Source organism: Equus caballus, chromosome 17 (genome assembly GCF_041296265.1).
Source record: "Equus caballus isolate H_3958 breed thoroughbred chromosome 17, TB-T2T, whole genome shotgun sequence".
NCBI lineage: Eukaryota > Metazoa > Chordata > Mammalia > Perissodactyla > Equidae > Equus > Equus caballus.
The window spans coordinates 18,039,367-18,058,034 of record NC_091700.1 but is presented as its reverse complement, the minus strand read 5'-3'; the positions used below and the strand labels follow the sequence as shown (position 1 = coordinate 18,058,034).

Genomic DNA, 18,668 nt, shown 5'->3' with positions numbered 1-18,668 from the left:
CATCCTTCTAAAACATGAATTAGATCATGGTCCCTCTCCGTTTTCAAATGCAGTAGCTTTCCATCTGAATTAAAACCCAATTGTATTGTAGGCCGCAGGGCTTTATTTGATCTGGTCTCAGTCTATCCTTCCAACCTCATCTACCTTCCACCCCTTGTGTACTAAACATAGTAAGGGGGTTTCTCTGTCTCTCCAGGTATTTTTGTTGGTCTCTTACGAAAGAGCCTTTCCCCAATAGAGTTCGACATCAACTCTTATCATTCCTGTCACTTTGTCAGTATATAATATTTACTTGTTTATTTGCTTATTGTATCTACATTTCATTCATCTTTTATCAGTGTTTCCAGTATTGTAGCACAATGTTTTGCACAATTTTTTTTAATTACTCTGAGGAAAAAAATGAAGTAATGGCATAGATTTAAGAGTAGAGTTTTCAGTACCAATTAAAGTGTATGGATGAGAATCCCTGATTGCTTATTCATTCAATAAATAGTTATTGAAAATTGTGGTTCAGCTTGTGCTTACAACAGTGAAGAGAATAGAATTGGTTCCTGACTTCTTTGAGCTTGAAGTCTAATGGGTGCCAGGAGAAATCACGGGAAGAAATCACAAATTTCTAGACAGCACCATCGTTGTGTTGGAGGGTCAGAGTAAGAAGAGCCAGCAGAGAATGTGAGTGAATAGCCCAGTTTTTAATAGAATTTTGGAGAATATGTACCCTTAGGTATCTCTAAATAGAAAATATGTCTAAAAAGAGAGTAGTAAGAGAAAGAGGGAGGGAGGGCGAGAGAGATAGAAAATGTGAAGGGAGTAGTTTGGGATGAATTGATGGGAGTCCAGACCAGTTTCTCTGAGGCTGGAGAGTGGATGAGGTTGGTGGTATGGAACAAGACGAGTTTTTAACAATTGGAACAATAAGGGGTTCTTAAAATTTTTTAACTTAAAATCACAGTGTATGTTTTGTATATTGACTTTACCAAATACAATGATGTTTGGTGTTGCTGGAACCCCAAATATTAGGAAGACCAGAGGAACTGGAAGGCTTGTTAAAAGGCCTACCTGAGGTGTCCAAATCCTGCTCCTGTGTCTCCAGGAAGTAATGTTTTTTCTAATAGGGTGTAAACTGAAGACTCCCGGTTCTAAAAGTTTACATACTTGTTTTCCCCTTTTTTCTTACTATGGTGTACATCGAAGAGAAGATTAGAAGCAGCAGAAGTGGGACAGGTTGGCTGCCAAGAGCAACTCATCAGGAAATATTCCAAAGGGTCTCCTATTAAAATGCCGCAACTTCATTCATTGTTGATCTGATTGTCTATGTGCACTTCTGCAGACACTAAAGGTCTGATTTTGGTGATTCTTCTAGTAACTGAACTTTAAAATGACTTGAAGTATTTATGATTTCCAGAAGAAATAACTCAGTAAAACTTACGTATTATGAAGGGAACACTTAAACCTCTGAGGCTTTGATAATTGCGTATTGTACCAAAACACGTTTGAAAAACTATTTTGTACAAATATTGGGATGAAAAACAGCATGTAATACATAGTTTGAAGAAACGTTTGTCTGACTTGGTCTTTTGTTTTAATAGTTCCTATTTGAGTGGGTAATTATTTTAATACTCTAAGGGATTCTTCAAGGCTACTGATTCCCTGCCTCCCCATCATGTTTTTCACTTGCTCGCCTCCTTCTGTTCAATTGGTTTGATTTTAGGTTTTAAAAAATTATCTGTAAAATAGGCAATGTTTGCTTTTCTTGATTGTCTTTACACCAGTGATTTGCAATGTTTTAAGAAAATGGAGTAATATTTTTCTTAGAGTAGATATTACTCAGTTCCTGCATTTTGATTTTTGTCTTTCATTCGTTTAGTGTATTGACCATATTCTTGTAAGTATCTTGGGCTATATATTTTGTAGTAAAAGCAGGTAATATATGCAAGGTAGTAAGAATGGGAATGCCACCCAGTCTGGGGACCTGCAAGAAACAGTTTCCTCTTGCCATCGTTTCTCTCCTTGACTTCAGAGCTGATGAGAAGTTGGGAGAGAAATGTGTAATGCAGTATTTGGAAAGGATTTTAACAATTTTCTTGTTTATATTGTATAGTACAATTTTGTTAATAATAAATATATTACAACAGTATGTATTGTCTTCTTTTGGAAGACAAATACGTGGAATTAAGTCAAAGTTAGCCAAAGTTATGATGTGGTTTTTTTCTATATAATTTGTGAAATGTAAATATATTTTAATACATTTACTTGAACCATGTTAAATTTTCTATCTTTATACTTAATAGTGTGGAAAGACAATTGGTTTTTAAGACCATTAATTAGCTGTTTGAACTATTTTGTATATTGTTCATGAATTTTTCCTCAGCACTCAGTATCTTTGACCTTTCCTTAATTTTCTGTGCTCTTCATCATCCTGTCTTTCTTTAGCTCCCCCCCTCATCCCAGGCTTCCCTCTGGAGGCCTGCCTTATCTGCTGCAGTCTGAGTTGTTGCTGTCTACAACAGCTGCAGCAACATCCCACCCCTTAGGACTTCAGTGCTCTTCTCGATTGTGTGGGCTCTTGGCTGGATTATCTTTAAATGAATACGTGAGAATTCATTTTGACTATAATTCTTTTCCTGTTTCTCCTTTAATAGTTATTTTCTTTTGGATAGTGGGTGAGCACACACTCACGCTCTCTCTCACGCACAAAGTAGCATGGGTGCTAGTACTACAATGAGTTTTGCTCTTTTTAAAGAGTCTTCTCTCATCGTTAAAAAGTAACTCAGGTATGAAAATGCTAATTCAGTGTACGTGTTTTGTTTATCATGATACGGGTATATGCTAACACTGCATTTGGGCAATAAAATAAATGATTTTTAAAAAATATAGGGCCTATGAATGAATTGTAAGGGATTATATCATTACATTTTGGAACAGCACAGGTTAGTATACAGTAGAAGTGGTCGTAGATTATTAGTAGCTAATTCTCCAGTAGGGTATGAGTGTTGTGGAATATCACCTGCATTCAGCAGGTCTTGCTTCATTTAATATTAAGGCACCCAGTGTGGGGTAGATGAGGTACTCCTGTTGTTGAGAAACTCTAGACTCTAGTGGCAGAGGTTAGAATACAATTAGCCCAATAATTATAATACAATGCAGAAAAGACCTAAGGGAAAATAGGATGGTAATAAACATCACTAGGTGTAGCACCTTTTTATTTTATTTATTTATTTTTTTTGGTGAGGAAGATTGTCCTTGAGCTAACATCGGTTGCCAATTCTCCTCTTTTTGCTTGAGGAAGTTTAGCCCTGAACCAGCATCTGTGCCCATCTTCCTCTATTTTGTTTGTGGGACGACAGCACAGCATGGCTTGATGAGAGCGGTGTGTAGGTCTGTACCGGGAATCTGAGCCCGTGAAGCCTGGGCCACCAAAGGGGAGGGCGCACACTTAACCACTATGCTGCTGTCATGGCTCCTGGGTCACACCTTTTAATAATCATTTTGAGACTTGCATTACATTTACATGAATTGGGAGGCAGGCAGAAGAAAGGAAAAATACAAGAAAGCAAATGTGAATACAAAATAAGTCTTGGAATCTTATTAAATAAAGAGTGCGTTTTGTCATGATTAGCGTGTTGGAGCATCACAATGCAGTAACCAACCTAGTATCCCGTTACGCATTTGAAAAAGTTACCTGCTCTGTACAGGGCAGTGGCAGTGCTAGGTATACTTGGGTGACTTGACATGTTACACATGAAACCTGTTGTCAAAAATTCAATGTTATAGGGAGTTTGGAGAAGAGAAGGAAATATGAGATAAACTAATTGGGAAGGATTTGCATAGGACAAGTAAGAATGTTCTTGCTTAGGTGTGGGAGGATTAGAGGACCATTCAGAGCAAAAGGAGAGGAATTGCATATCTTAATAAGTGTGTCCAAGGATTTGGGGAAGTAGAAATGCCTGAGTATCATCTTCAAGATGTTATATCTTGTCTTTGGGAGCAGGGGCTATCAGAGAGGGCCCATTATGAACAAAGACTGGGAGCAGATAAATAGGCACAAAACAAAATGAGACTGGAAAACTAATCAGAGATATTACTGTATGAGAAGGAACCATTAGGAGCTTTTTGGCAACAGAGTGATGGTAGTCAGATTTCTGTTTCCAGAAGGTTGACTAGATTGTGGGAAGGATGCATTTGTAGTAACTCAGACCTCTGGCAGGGAAACCAGTTAAGATACGGTAGTACGGTTGGAGAGGAAGAGTTGAAATCAAGACATCAGTTATGAAATGGTCAGGACTTGGTGGTTAATTGGATGGGGGGGGTGGTTATTTGCAAAAGAAGGCAAGGGTGACTGTTTTTGAACCAAATGGCGGGTAATTTTGGTGCTATCAACTTTTCAAGAACAGTTCGAGCGTGAAGGTCCAGATGGAAGGCTTCAGGCCCTTGACAGGTAGAAAGGGTGTTCAGCATAGAAAATCATGATGCTTTGGAAAAGGTCTCGGATGAAGAACTTAGATTGTCGTCACCAAAGTTAGCAACAATCAATAAATGGAAGTATGAGACACAAATAGTTAACCAGTGTGAAGTCTGTAAAGGTTAGGAGCTGAAATGCCCTCTAAACATGGGGCTATTTAGGTAGACCTTGAAGGGCCTGCTGAAGCAAGTCTCATACTGGAGTACATCCAGGCCTTTGGAGCTCCAGAGAACACCGCAGCTGTGTTCATAGTCACAGAAACAAGCATATTACAGAAATGGACATTGATTGAACATGATTCATTTTTTTCATACTTGGTCAATGGCTAGCATGAGAAAGTATGGAAACCAGAGGTCGACTAACACCTGTTCCCTTATTCCTCAAACTTAAAATTACCTAAATAGGCTCTATATAATAGCCATCATTCAAATCCTTTTTTGAGATCTAGAAATAATCCTTACCACACCATTGTACTTTACAAAGGATTAATGCCTAATAAAAATCAACTAGTCTTCAGATATTATCAATGCATAAAGTAATTCAATATATTTTTGAACTTTTTGAATAACAAGCATCTGGTGCACAGATGTGGAAATACAAAATGGTATGTAGAGAAAGTAAACTACTCCATGCTATCTACCAGTCACGCAGATTCTCTGTCCAAGGGCAACCATTGTTAGTAATTTCTTGTGTATCCTTCCAGAAGTTTCTGTACATTCACAGGCATATTTGTTTACATTCTTAATTTATATGCTAGCACACTGTACACACTTTTACCATTTGCTAATTTCCTTACAATACTCTATTTTGGAGATTGTTCCCGGTAAATTGTGTGTGTGTATATATATACTCTAGGGTATGTCTTTGGACATGTTATGGAGCATGTGTGTGAATATCTCTATAGGATAAAATTTCTACCAGTTGAATTGCTTGGTCACTGGGTATGTATATTTTTAAAGATTTTTACTTGCTGCCTGTCCTAATTATGGACAATGAAAATTTAACTTTATTCCCTGCAGTCCCCAACCAAATAAAGTCAATAAAGATGAGATGTTGAGGGGCCAGCCCCGTAGCACAGCGGTTAAGTTGACACGTTCTGCTTCCGTGGCCCAGGGTTCACCGGTTTGGATCCCGGGTGCGGACATGGCACCGCTTGTCAAGCCATGCTGTGGTAGGCATCCCACATAAAAAGTAGAGGAAGATGAGCACGGATGTTAGCTCAGGACCAGTCTTCCTCAGCAAAAAGAGGATGATTGGCAGCAGTTAGCTCAGGGCTAATCTTTCTCAAACAAAAAAGATCAGATGTTGATAAAAACTGATGAGAATGTTGCAGGTAATAGTCAAAGTTTAGGAATAGAAATCTTATCTTTGATTTTGGGAGAGCTTTGAAGTCTAAAGTTGGCTAATGATAATTCCAGGAATTAAAGTCTTGTGCTTTAAATATTAGATTACAGTAAATAGATCCTGATTTCAAGAAATAAATTGTATTAATGTCTTAGAGTTATCAATATGTTACAGTATTTAAATGACTTGAACATTAACAATTTGCTTTATGGGAGATGTTACATTGAGTATAAAAATGGCTTAGTTTTTCCTTCATAAGAAAGAGAAACAGGGCATAAAATTCAAACTTGGAAGTCTTCTATTTAAAAAATTCTGCAGGGGCCAGCCTGGTGGCGCAGTGATTAAGTTTGTGTGTTCCACTTTGGTGGCCTGGAGTTTGCTGGTTTTCATCCTGGGTGTGGACCACTCTGGCAGGTGTCCCACATATAAAATAGAGGAAGATGGGCATGGATGTTAGCTCAGGGCCAATCTTCCTCAGCAAAAACTAGGAGGATTGGCAGATGTTAGCATAGGGCTAATCTTCCTCAAAAAGAAAAGAAAAATTCTACGGTTCCTTATTGCTGAGATTGGGCATTATTAAACATTGTTGTGCCCAGATAGCTAACTTGAATTTCATGTCTTAAATATCAAGAATAGGAAGAACCATAAAGTCTTTCTTCTAGAAGAATTCCTGTCTTTGGTGTTCAAATTATAATTTCACTTTGAATTTCAAATCTTGCATTATTTGGAAATACTGGAGGGGGAAATATACTTCCTTTACAAACCAAAAAGGATGGAGGCTATGAGCTGTATAGATTACCTTTATTTAGAATTAATAAAATATTAAAAACACTTGTGTATATTCCCAAAGGATTATGGTTTGTTGTTCAGTGAATTATTTAAATTTGATGACATCATGGCAAAATGATTTTTTTTTTGAGGAAGAGTAGCCCTGAGCTAACTTTCACCACCAATCCTCTTTTTGCTGAGGAAGACTGGCCCTGAGCTAACATCGTGTTCATCTTCCTCTGTGTCAGATGCCTGCCACAGCATGGCTTGATGAGTGATGTGTAGGTCCGCGCCCAGGATCTCAACTGGTGAATCCCTGGCTGCCGAAGTGGAGTGTGCGAACTTGACTGCTATGCTACCAGGCTGGCCCCACAAGATGATTTTTTTAATTAAAAAATTTATGTCTCTTAACATAGTAACTTTAATATACATTGTCTACCCAAGGAATTGGGTGACTGCAGTTTGCTATTTGAAAAAATGGACCTCTCCTTGGTCAGGGGTCATTTATTCCGTGTTATACTTCAGTATTCATCGTAGTTGTGAAGTATTAATCTCTCCAAAGTGTGACCAGAGAATAAACATTGTTTTGTTTCATGAGCTATTGTAGTTATTAGACTTATTAAGAAATATTTATTGAGCACATACTGTGGCAGTTCTAGGGACTGTCCAGGCACTGGGGATACAGCCAGGAGCATATATGACTGGGCTGCAGACAGACATGTCTGTCTTAGCAAGGATGGTCAGGGGAGGCTTCTCTGAGGAGACGTTTTGGGTGATACCTGAACGATCAAAAGGAGGGGACTGGCAAAATTGGAGGTGTCGAAGGTGACCTCAGCCCAAGCTGAGGCGGTTATCATTTAAAGGAAGCGAGAGGAAAGTGTCGTGGCTGGAATTGAGGGAATGAGGCAAGGGTGTGTATCAACCCCTGTTTTCATTTTTTCTAATTTACCCCTCTGCCAATGAAATTTTAACACCACAGATAGCTGTTTTGTACTCAGTCTAGCTCTTATATGAGCTTTATATGTAAAAAGAGCTAAGCTTTTTGCCCTCTGCTATTTCCATCTCCAGCTGATTTTTTTCCCCCTTGCGAGGAGTACTGCCTCGTTGAGAGTGCAAGATGCAGAACTGCGTATGCCATGGTAGATAGTTGAGACTGTTTTCTCGATGAAATGTGACATGGTTGGAAAGGCTTGGGCAGCCTGGTAGTGATGTGATCTAGTTTATGTTTTAAAAAAGAATTTTAGGTACTCATGGAGCCTTGACTGAAGGAGAGCCAGAATAAAAGCAGGCCACCAATTAGACCAATAAAGAGAGGTGAGAAGTAATGGTGGCTTGGTCTGCAATGATTTTTGATAGCATAGATAGGTACGGAACAGGAGAGGGAGAGAAAGAAGTGAGAGAGAATAAACAGATAAACCATTAATGGTCATAAATAAAGTATGTTGGTGTATAACATTGATGAAAGCTCGGGGGGAAAAATGCCCTCAAACACAAAATGAGGTTGCCTATGAAACCCACTGAATTGCAGGAAGGAAATAGCTCTTGGGAAGTTAGAAACTCGATTCTGATTTTTAACATTGATATAATTTTAAGTTTCCCACTTTTCAGTCATATGGGGATAAGATAATCAAACACATCGAAAAAACAATTTGGAATGGTCAAAACTCCTGACTTATTTCCACTTTCTGTTTTGTCTGAGTAGTGACATGCCCCCATAGTTTGTGCCTTCCATTCCAGACTTTTTATTGGGGAATCTGTTTAAAAGCCTGCCTACTCTTTCTTGTAGTACTATAGTAATAGTTGATTACACGTTAGTGTGTGAACATTTTCAGTAAAATTCTAATTGTTCCTGTTAGAATTGAATGATTCTTATCTAATACACAATTTTTGGACCCTCTGAGATATGCTATTGTGAATTACCTAAGGGACAGGGACTCTGGTACAGGTGCTTACTACATTTTTGTTGAATCAGTGAACAGGTAGTTTTTCTAAAGTCACACTGAAGTTACTAGAATCAAAGTGAGATTTCTTACAGTTACTGTATGGGATACCATACAGTTTTGTCTCAAAGTTGTGTGTAGTCGATGGAAAATTACTGGGAATGTTTTATAAGCCCTGCGTGGTGACTGAAAATGGCAGATTACATTTATGATCTAAAAAAGAAACTGCATGTAGTCCTTCTAAGGTTCACACACCGTTTAGGAGATCCTGTTACACCTTGCCAAGGGGCTACGTGAAGTCCTCTTGGGCTCCAATGAGGCACAGCACAGGCATCCAGAACTTTTGCTGTTGGGAGTATGTTGTATTTACAAATGTTGCAGAGGCACAAAAAGTTTGACAAGTTAGATTTTTGACTGTTTTATGGATTTTTGAATGTCTTTTTGTTTTCTATTAATCTGGTTTGTACAGACTGAATTTCTCAAACCCAGTGGTAATAAACAGGAAATTTTGTGCATTTTTAAAATGTGACATTCTTTGCTAACCGCCCTTTTGATTTTTAGACTTCCATTCCCTGTTTCTAAGGGAAATTGGCAACTTGTGTTTACGACAAAGCATTTAAGGGGCCAGCCCCATGGCCGAGTGGTTAAGTCCACGCGCTCCCCTTCGGCGCCCCAGGATTTCACTGGTTTGAATCCTGGGTGTGGACATGGCACTGCTCATCAGCCCATGCTGAGACGGCATCCCGCATGCCACAACTAGAAGGACCCACAGCTAAAAATACACAACTATCTACCAGGGGGCTTTGGGGAGAAAAAGGAAAAATAAAATCTTTAAAAAAAAAAAAAAGACAAAGCATTAAAACATTTAACTGCCTTAATGTATTTTCATGTAGATACCGTTTTTGGAATACACTTCTAATTCAGACATAGTGTACCCCAGTGAGGAGGACTTGCTGTAGATGGAGCACTGGGTAAAAGAGGATCCTGACTGATGCTGTTCATAACACTGCAGATTACACTTGTTTGATGTTTGAGTGATTTCTTCCCAGTACAGCATTGTGATAGTATTTACTGCACATGAATATATAATGGATTCTGCAAGACATGTCTTTCCTAGTAAGTTGATTTACATGGTATTTTCAAAGTAAGTAACAGTAGATGTTATTTTTAAGTGTTTTTAAGTATATGGTGAAAAATAAACTGTTGAATGTCATTTGGTAATTTGTTTCCAGTGCCTTTTCATTATATGTGAAAATGGTTGATACATTAAATAACTGGAATTCTTTGATGTGGCAATAATTTACTTGAGATATTGAACTTTTAAAGAAAATAATGGAGGCTCTACAGGTAAGTTTCTAGTAGTCATGTTATCTTGAACTAAAAATGCACTTTATTGTTACTCTAGGTGAAGTTGTTATTGAAAACTTAACCCTGATCGTGTAATGATCAAGGATAGGTTTTGTTTGACTTTTGAGGGGGAGGGACACTTAAGAAATTGTAGGTAATCACAAGAAACTAATGCCGGCCTTTAAAAAAAAAAAGAATGTTGAAATGCCTTTGTGGGAACCTGGGGACAGAGTTAAGATTGGAAAGTGGCGTCTCACTCCCAAGCCGTCTCTTACCTCATCGTGATTGCCTTGCAAATATAGCAAATGCATATAGGTCTGGCCCTTGAAACTGAGTCAATTTCAACTTTTCTGAGAAGTCATTAATTATGTTGGGTAAAATCACTTTGTACTTCGTTAAATTTCATGAGTCTTTGCTGAATTTTACATTTCTTTTAATAACTACGGTAATTATGACCTTTGGAGAAAAAGATGGCTTATATATCAGTAAATTATTTTCCTGAAAAATCTAGTTGTCCTCAATAAAACTGAAAAAAAAGTGCCTTGTGGCTAAAAAGAAAAGTTGCATTTTTTCAATATTGTCTAGATTTCAGTGTTATTTAATATTTATAAATGATAAATGATTCTTACCTGAACATGACCTTATTTTACATACTTATTTTTGAGTTGCTGCATTAATTTTGTTTTCTGATTCTTTAATTTAAAAACACTTTAAATCCTGCTTTTTAAAATTTTGGACTAGCCTGTCACTTACTGAAAATTTGTGAGTTTTGTTTGGTTTGACATCCTCAGTTTTCATAAACTTCAGATCTTATAAGCTGCCTTCCAGTCAATCTGTCCTACATCAGAGGCAACCACTGTTGTATTTTGATCATCATAGATTAGTTTTGCCTATTTTTGAACTTCATGTGAATGGAATCTTACAGTGTGTACTTTTTTCCTCTGGCTTCTTTCCCTTCTCACGTAGTGTTTTTGAGATTCCTCTGTGTTGTTATTGCTATAGTTGCTATCAACTATATCAGTGGTTGGTTCTGTATGGCTGCATAGTATGCTATTGAACAAGTATGCCACGTTTTGTTTGTCCAGCCTCCTATTGATCTACTCTTGGAGTAGTTTCAGCTTTGGGGCTATTATGAATAAAACCGCTGTGAACATTCTTGTGGAAGTTATTTACACATTTCCTTTGGGAAAATATTTAGGAGTTGAATTGCTGAGTAGAGGGTATATGTATTTCTCTTAGAAACTGCCGAACACTTTGCCACAGTGTCCTTGATACTCCCATGAGCAGTGTATATGATTACTGTTGGTCTGCATCCTTGTCATCACTCGCTATTGTCAGTCCTGTTAGTTTTAGCCATTATAGTGAGTGTGTATAGGTATATCATTGTGGTTTAATTTACATTTCCCTAGTAACTTCCAATGTTGAGCGCCTTTTTTTCTTTTTTTGGAAAGATTGGCTCCTGAGCTGACAATTGTTGCCAATCTTCCTTTTTTTTTACTCCCCCCCCGCCCCCCCCCCCGCCAAACTCCCCCAGTACATAGTTGGATATTTTTTTTTAGTCTTTCTAGTTGTGGCATGTGGGATGCCACCTCAACGTGGCCTGATGAGCGGTGCCATGTCCACCCCCAGGATCCAAACTGGCGAAACCCTGGGCCGCTGACGTGGAGCACACCAACTTAACCACTCCACCACGGGGCCAGCCCCCGAGCATCTTTTCATATACTTTTGGACATTCAGATTTGTGTCTGTGTGTGAAGTACTTTTGCCTTTCCCTTACTCACCACACTCCATTGCTATTTATAACTAGGTTGTGTGGTTTCGTTGCTATCTGATGTAAAACTCATTGATCCATCCGTAAACTATGATGTAAAAAAAGCATGAATAGCTTTATTAGAATTCTGAAAAGCCAGATGATGATGGGCATCCAGAATTGATTGTTTATATTATGGAGTTTTGCTTTTTGCAAAATATTTCTCCTACGAGATGCAAGTTATTTACCATAATTGAAGTTTGTCATGAAAGTAAAAGGTCAAATTCAGTTGTGAACACTTCTGTATAATGTTTCTCTGATGGTAACGTGTGATAACATGGAAGTTCCCTCTCCTCCACCCCCCATTCCTGCAAACTGAAGAACGTGGTTCTAAGAAGGAGAATTCCTGCTGTTGAGCATGCTAATGAATGTGATTTCTTTATGTTCAGTACCACAAGAGGCTGCTTAAGAGGAAATCATGACCTTTTAGTTTGGTTTCTGGCAAGATGTTTTTCAACATGAGCCATTATTAAAATCCTATTTCTCATATGCTGTAATTTGAACAACTTTGTAGAGTGCTGTTTGTCCTCCATGCTTGTTGGATTACACGCTATTCATATTTTATACACTCCTTTCTTAGAATGTGCTTTTAATTTTTTATGTATAATTTATATATATAGATTTTTTTAATATTTTTAAATTTTTTAAATATATAATTTTTAAATTTATAATTTATATATTACATAATACAAACTATAGGTAATATATGAATGCTAGTAGCCTCGTGTACTCGGTGGAAAAGGATGTCTTCTCACTCAAAGGTGGGAGAACGGGGAATGTTAGTACATTGGTATAGTTGACTGTTAAGAATGGGCCTTCTGTATCTTTAATGTTTTATTCTTTAAGAAAAGTCATCAGGAAAGTATATGTGGAGTGGTATTGGCTATTTACATTTCCGATTATATGAAAAATTTTAATGTGTGGTTAGAAGAGCCGTCTTTCACTCTTAATTTCAAATGTTTTGGCATGGGAGGGTAAAATCAAACATTAACTTACACACAGTTCTTACCCACTTTCATCCTAAAACTAATTAAAAACATGCCACTTTTGTCCAAGGTGGTGTCATATTGTCTTGTTGTAGTTATAAGGGAGACCTTTTGTTTTAACTCAATTATTGGTTGATTTTTTTTCATGTTTGATAGTACCCCTTTGATGGAGACAGCTATGCTTCAGGACCAGAAAGTACTGAAGTCCTTCTGTTTTTGTGTATCCATGTACCAGGACTTCACAGAGTTTGAAATCCAGATTATGACTGTCATTGAACAGAGGTTGCTGTGCAGTAGCTCATCAGAATTGTTTGATAATGTTGATTATTTCTTGTGTCCAATAAACCTAGTCACTTATTTTAAACAGAACTTTAGTGGTGGTTTTTGAATATTGACTTCAGGTATTAAGATGAGCCACCCTTTAGAACTCGGCTAAATTCTGCAGAGATAACCTTTCTAGGTTTCAGTTTGGTTAATGCTTTGTAAATTGCAGGTTCACATTCTTGAAAGGTTGAGTAGACTTGTTTAAAAATTTTAGCAGTCCTAGTATTATTGTGTTGTTAAAAATTAGGTAACCAGTTGTCCAGTTTGGTTTATGGTTCCTTTTTTTTGTCAGCCTTAACTTTACCAAAGGCAATATATATAGAAGTAACAAATTTGTAAAACCAAGTTAAGAATGCTGATAACTTTGGGAGCAGATACCTAACAAGTATCACATGCAGACAGAATGCAGGTTACAGGTGGGAATATATAAAATAGAATCTTTTGTCAATTTATGGTATGACTTATTTGAAAAAATATTTCAGGTTTTATAACAGGGACCATGGGTCCTGTTGGATCATTGAGGTGTATTAGAGGAATCTATGAATTCCCTTAAATTACATGCAGAATTTTATATACATGTTTTTGCATTCAAAGTTTTGGAGGGGAGGTTCATACTTCAATTTTCAAGTGAATTTTTGACTCAAATGGGTTTTGAAAGCAATACTAATGTAGGGTATTTATTTCCAGTATTTTGGGGTCATGTGTACCCCTAAGAGCTTAAAAAATTGAGCACAAATCTGTGTATTTTAAAATTATAATTGTGTACTACTGTACTAATATTTCAGGTACTCTATAAAACACACATTTTATAAGGATGACAGCAATAAGCATAAACCTTTACCCCAATGAAAAATCTGGGGTGTGCATGCACTCTCTTTGGAGAATATTGGCCCAAGGTATTAGTAAGGTAGGTAAAAGCCTTTTCTGCTTTGGCACAGCAGACATTTGTGCACTCTGCCTGGGTACAAAGAGAATAACATTTTGTAGATAACAGTAGGAATCAGGATCCTATGTAGGGTTTTGGATTCCAAGGTTTTGAGCTGTGGTGTGCTGAGGGACCAACAGCCCAGACAGGAGGGTCTACTTATGGCAATAAAAAAGGATTTAGCAAAATAGACTTTAATATTTTAAGATCATTAGTAGACTTGACGATTTAGTGTTTAGGATTTAATAGTGTTTAATGCCAAAACATAAAATTGAGCTGAATTTTAAGTTGATCTGATTTGAGGAAATGAATTAAAAGGAAAATCCTTACTGAATGGAAGTAATCAAACGAGGTAAAGACTTTAAATGGCACCTTACTGGAAACTGTACTGTTAGGAACTTTAAGAAATGAGTTAGCACTTTTTTTTGTTGATTATTGTAGCTGGTTTTAAAAAGGCTAAATCTGATTTTATTGTATTTCTAGGAGGATAAAAGAAAACATGGATGAAGCTCCCTGAAATTTGGCTTCCAGTTTAGAGACTAGCACGTGCTGGAGTCCTGTTTCCTTTCAGGTCAGTCAGCGTCTGTCATACAGCTGGTTCCTTGCTGCTTCGTTTCCTCCGTCATTCTTCCCGAAGCTGACGTGATTGACTTAACACACGTCTGTAAGTGTCCCTGTGTTTTGAGTTAGTGGAGCATCAGTGAGTGGCTTCCGCGGCAGTTAAAGCCTCTGCTTGGGGCCCAGTGGCACTGCCCTTCCTCTGAGCGGGGCTGGAGGCTAGTTTGCTTACTCCCACTTGCCCTCATCTTTCCTCACTGGTAATAATATGTATCCTGGTTGATTTGTCTTCAGGTAAAACTGGACTGAGCAGAAATGACATAGTAAACAGGTCTTATTTACTAGGGAAAAAAAAATTTCCTCTTGGTTTTTAGTGATCCCATGCCTAAAATTTTAGTCTCATGTTCTTTAGAAAGTGTATAATCTTAAAAATGGTTTAATATAAAATCAGAGCCACGCTAGGAGTACTAGCTCGATTGCTCCCTTCCTGTTTTCCACCGTATTGTAGAGGGTAATAATTTTTCTATTATTTTGTCAGGTTAAACATAAAATTTCATAGAAACTTTTACATTATGTGATCTTTAGGAGAGAATTATCATCATCCTAATAGATTCAGAAAGTATTATTTGACATCTGTCTTCCCTAACCACCTGACCTGTTGATGATAAACATTCTGTTCTGGCTGCTGCCAGTGTGGTCCGGGGGCCAGATGCAGCAGCATTGCCTGAGAGCTCCTGGCAGAGCAGAATGTCAGGACACACAGCTGCCCAAGTGAATCAGACTGCCCACTGGAGCAGGATCGCCAGGGGGCTTGGGTGCACGGTGTGTGAGAAGCGCTGATGGGATACCGTACTGTTGAGAAGTTTTACTTTTTTAAAGTATCTGACACCTCACGCAGCACAAAAATGTGACAGTTCTGTTTCGCATCCTATTATCCAGCTCTAGAAAACGAACATTGGGTAGCAGTTCTCCAGGCAGCTCAGACCAGCATCGTTATCACTTGGGAACCTTTTAAGAATGCACAGTCTCAGGTCCCCTCTTCGTCTACTTAATAGAAACTCTGCGAGTGGAATCCAGCAGTATGTCTCGTTATTTACAGTCCTCCAGGTAATTCTGCTTTCTACTAGAGAACCTCTGACCTAGGGAATTACTAATTAAAACATCAGAATTGCCGTTTGAAATATGTTTACAGAGAATTACTTTATTGCCGACATTGTGTTGGTATTAAATTTCCAGATTGCTTTATAAGTACATCCCTCACTTAAATAAAATTTGAAGAAATCTCAGAATCTACACGTCAGGGGAAAAAATCTGATCTACACAGCCTAACTGTGCCACAGATCAAGTCTGGAATTATGTGGTCATCAAAGAGAGATCTTATCTTGTCAAGTGTATTTCTCATTCAATCTTTAGGATTTTAAAAAAAATTGAGGTCGTAATAGTTTACAACATTGTGAAATTTCAGTTGTATATTATTTGTCCATCACATGTGGTCCCCTTCACTCCAGGTCCTCCCCTACTCCCCCTTTCCTTGGTAACCACTGAAGTGTTCTTTGTCCGTGTTTGCTTATCGTCGACACAAGTGAAATCATGTGGTGTTTGTCTTTCTGTCTGGCTTATTTCGCTCAACATCATACCCTCAGGGTCCATCCATGATATTGCAAATGGGATGAATTTGTCTTTTTTATGGCTGAGTAGTATTCCATTGTGTATATATATCTGTATATATATATACACATACACCACATCTTCTTTATCCAGTTGTCAGTTGATGGGCACTTGGATTGCTTCCATGTCTTGGTTATTGTGAATAGTGCTGCAATGAACATAGCAGTGCATAAGTCTCTATTGTTGATTTGAAGTTCTTTGGATAAATACTCAGTAGTATGGTGTTTCTATTTTTAGTTTTTTGAGGAATCTCCATACTGTTGTGTATGTTGGGTCAGCTTTTAGCTTAGGTGGTTACTTTGCAGTCTTGGAAATTCCTCGGGATCTTTAGGATTTTGAAGTTAATTTTGGTTAAAATGAGTACTGTTTATTTAAAATAACTGCTTTTCATTACAGATTTTATTTTCTAGTCAGTGAAAAGAAACTGGTTCATTTCAGGAAGACATTAATTTTACAAAAGATTAATAAAATGCCAAATATGCATTTAATACTAGTAGAAGGAAGTGACATGATGGTTTCTTACTTCAAAAGTAAGCATTCAGTGGTTATCCTTTGAAACAGTGGGGGTCTCACACTTTCAAGGCACAACAGAATCCCCTGGAGGGCTTCTTAGAACAGACTGCTAGGCTCCAGCAGGTTTGTGATTTAGAAGCCCTGAGAATTTCCATTTTAACATAAAGGTGCTGCTGCTCTGGTTTGGGGACATTTTCAGAACCACTGCTTTTTTAGTATTAATACTTTTAACTATTCAGTTACTTGATTAATCTCCATAGCAGCTCACAGCAAAATACCAGTTACAGAAGCAACTGGATTATTGGAAATTTTATGGGTCAAATATACTAATTCAGTTCTTGAGTATTTTTTAGGTCTGCTGCTCAGTGACTCTAGCCCAGCAAATTTTTTTCTTTATAACTGAAACCTCTTTGTTCTTCCTTTAGGAAATATGCTATGGATGTTAATTCCTGTTTACTAACAAAGAATTTGTCTTTTTTTCAGGTTATTTTGTGAGAGAAATGCTTTAATGACACAGGAAAAACAAGCCAGAAAACAAATCTTACTTCGTTTGTGAATTTATTGCTCCATAGGAACAATTTATGCATGTACTAGCAATCATAACACTTGACATTTGAAAAAAGATACTTCATGAACAAATTTTCTGTGGTTAAAATATCTGGAATAGTGCAAACTTCCCATTTCCATTCAAGTCTTTTTTTTAAAAAAGATGTCTGTCTCCTCACTTGGTGTGGTCTTCCTGGTTAATGTTGGGAGGTATTACGGTGGTAGCCAACAACCCGCCCCCAGCCCCTTTAACTCCCCATAAATGGGAACCACTAGAAGAATTTTTCCCACCTCATTCAGCCTCCAATTTTGGGTCAGTCACCAGTATCAGGAACTACTCATAAGAAATTTGGCACTGTTGTGAGAAAAGACATGTTTTACTAAAGTATGTATCTTGACTCAAGGAAGGCAAATAATGGGGGATACAGGGAAGGCAGAGATAATGTGTTGTAGAGAAATGGAAAATCACTTTCTTCCAAATACTAGATTTAGATTCCAACTGGGGTTCCTCTGGGAGCTCAGGATGATGGACAATGACTATTTCTCTGATTCTGTTTTAATTTGGTCCTGACTGAATTGTGAACTCTACTTGTCATTACAATTTTCCAGCTTGCTTACTAGTAAGACTTTCCTTTACTTCAGGCCTAGAAATCCCAGATTTGGTCTAAAAGGAGCATTATCTGCAGTCAGCCCAGGATGGAGGAAAGAAGTGTGGATTCCATCAGTGGTCCTCTGAACTTCCCTAGCAAAGATTTGGGACCAGTAAAGTTTTAAAAATTTAAAATAATTCTAGGGGTTTATATAGTATTATGCTATGAAACATTAATTGTATGAACTATTAAACTTTTTAAAATGATTTCATAAAGCACTTCTGATATTCTGGTGTATGTGACCTCTTTTTCCCTGGTCTTTGGTAATCATACTCCTTGCACTTTTCGATTTCTCCATTTTTTTTTTTTTTTTTAAAGATTTTATATTTTCCTTTTTCTCCCCAACGCCCCCCGGTTCATAGTTGTGTATTCTTCGTTGTGGGTTCTTCTAGTTGTGGCATGTGGGACGCTGCCTCAGCGTGGTCTGATGAGCAGTGCCATGTCGGCGCCCAGGATTCGAACTAACGAAACACTGGGCCGCCTGCAGCGGAGCGCGCGAACTTAACCACTCGGCCACGGGGCCAGCCCCTCGATTTCTCCATTTTTATTCAAAGACAAAACAGACTTTCATAGTAAATGGTTTATCAGGCCCTTCACTGTTAACATTGTGGGTTGCTAAACCATGTTAGCCCTAGTAAATTCTCATTAAAGTTTGAAAGCTACTAGTATAACGCTGAGTAGAATTCTAAAAGCACTACCTCAGCTTCAAATTGCAACTTGCTGACATTTGACTCAATAAATTCTACAAATTTAAGAACTAAGATGGGCATGACTTGGAAGATAGTGTATGAAATTGAATAGTTTCATATTCCTGGACTAAAACCCAA

At 37.8% G+C, this 18,668-nt stretch overlaps 1 protein-coding gene across 23 annotated transcripts in view; it reads left to right on the top strand.

The window, feature by feature from the left end:
* PSPC1 (paraspeckle component 1) overlaps positions 1-18,668 on the top strand; it is a 109,793-nt gene that overhangs the window by 83,502 nt on the left and 7,623 nt on the right. For 3 of the 23 annotated variants that reach the window (XR_011427646.1, XR_002800937.2, XR_011427648.1), the window contains 3 exons: positions 14,390-14,477; positions 15,404-15,571; positions 17,129-18,068. Coding sequence is in view for 1 of the 23 variants with exons in the window: in XM_070239402.1 (XP_070095503.1) it covers positions 14,390-14,413 (24 nt within the window). In the remaining 22 variants the exon portion in view is untranslated. Of the gene's footprint in view, positions 1-9,407; positions 9,631-9,746; positions 9,862-13,766; positions 13,889-14,389; positions 14,482-15,403; positions 15,572-17,128; positions 18,069-18,668 lie in introns of those variants that run through there. The other 20 variants (XR_011427647.1, XR_002800938.2, XR_002800949.2 and 17 more) reach the window with 17 other exon arrangements.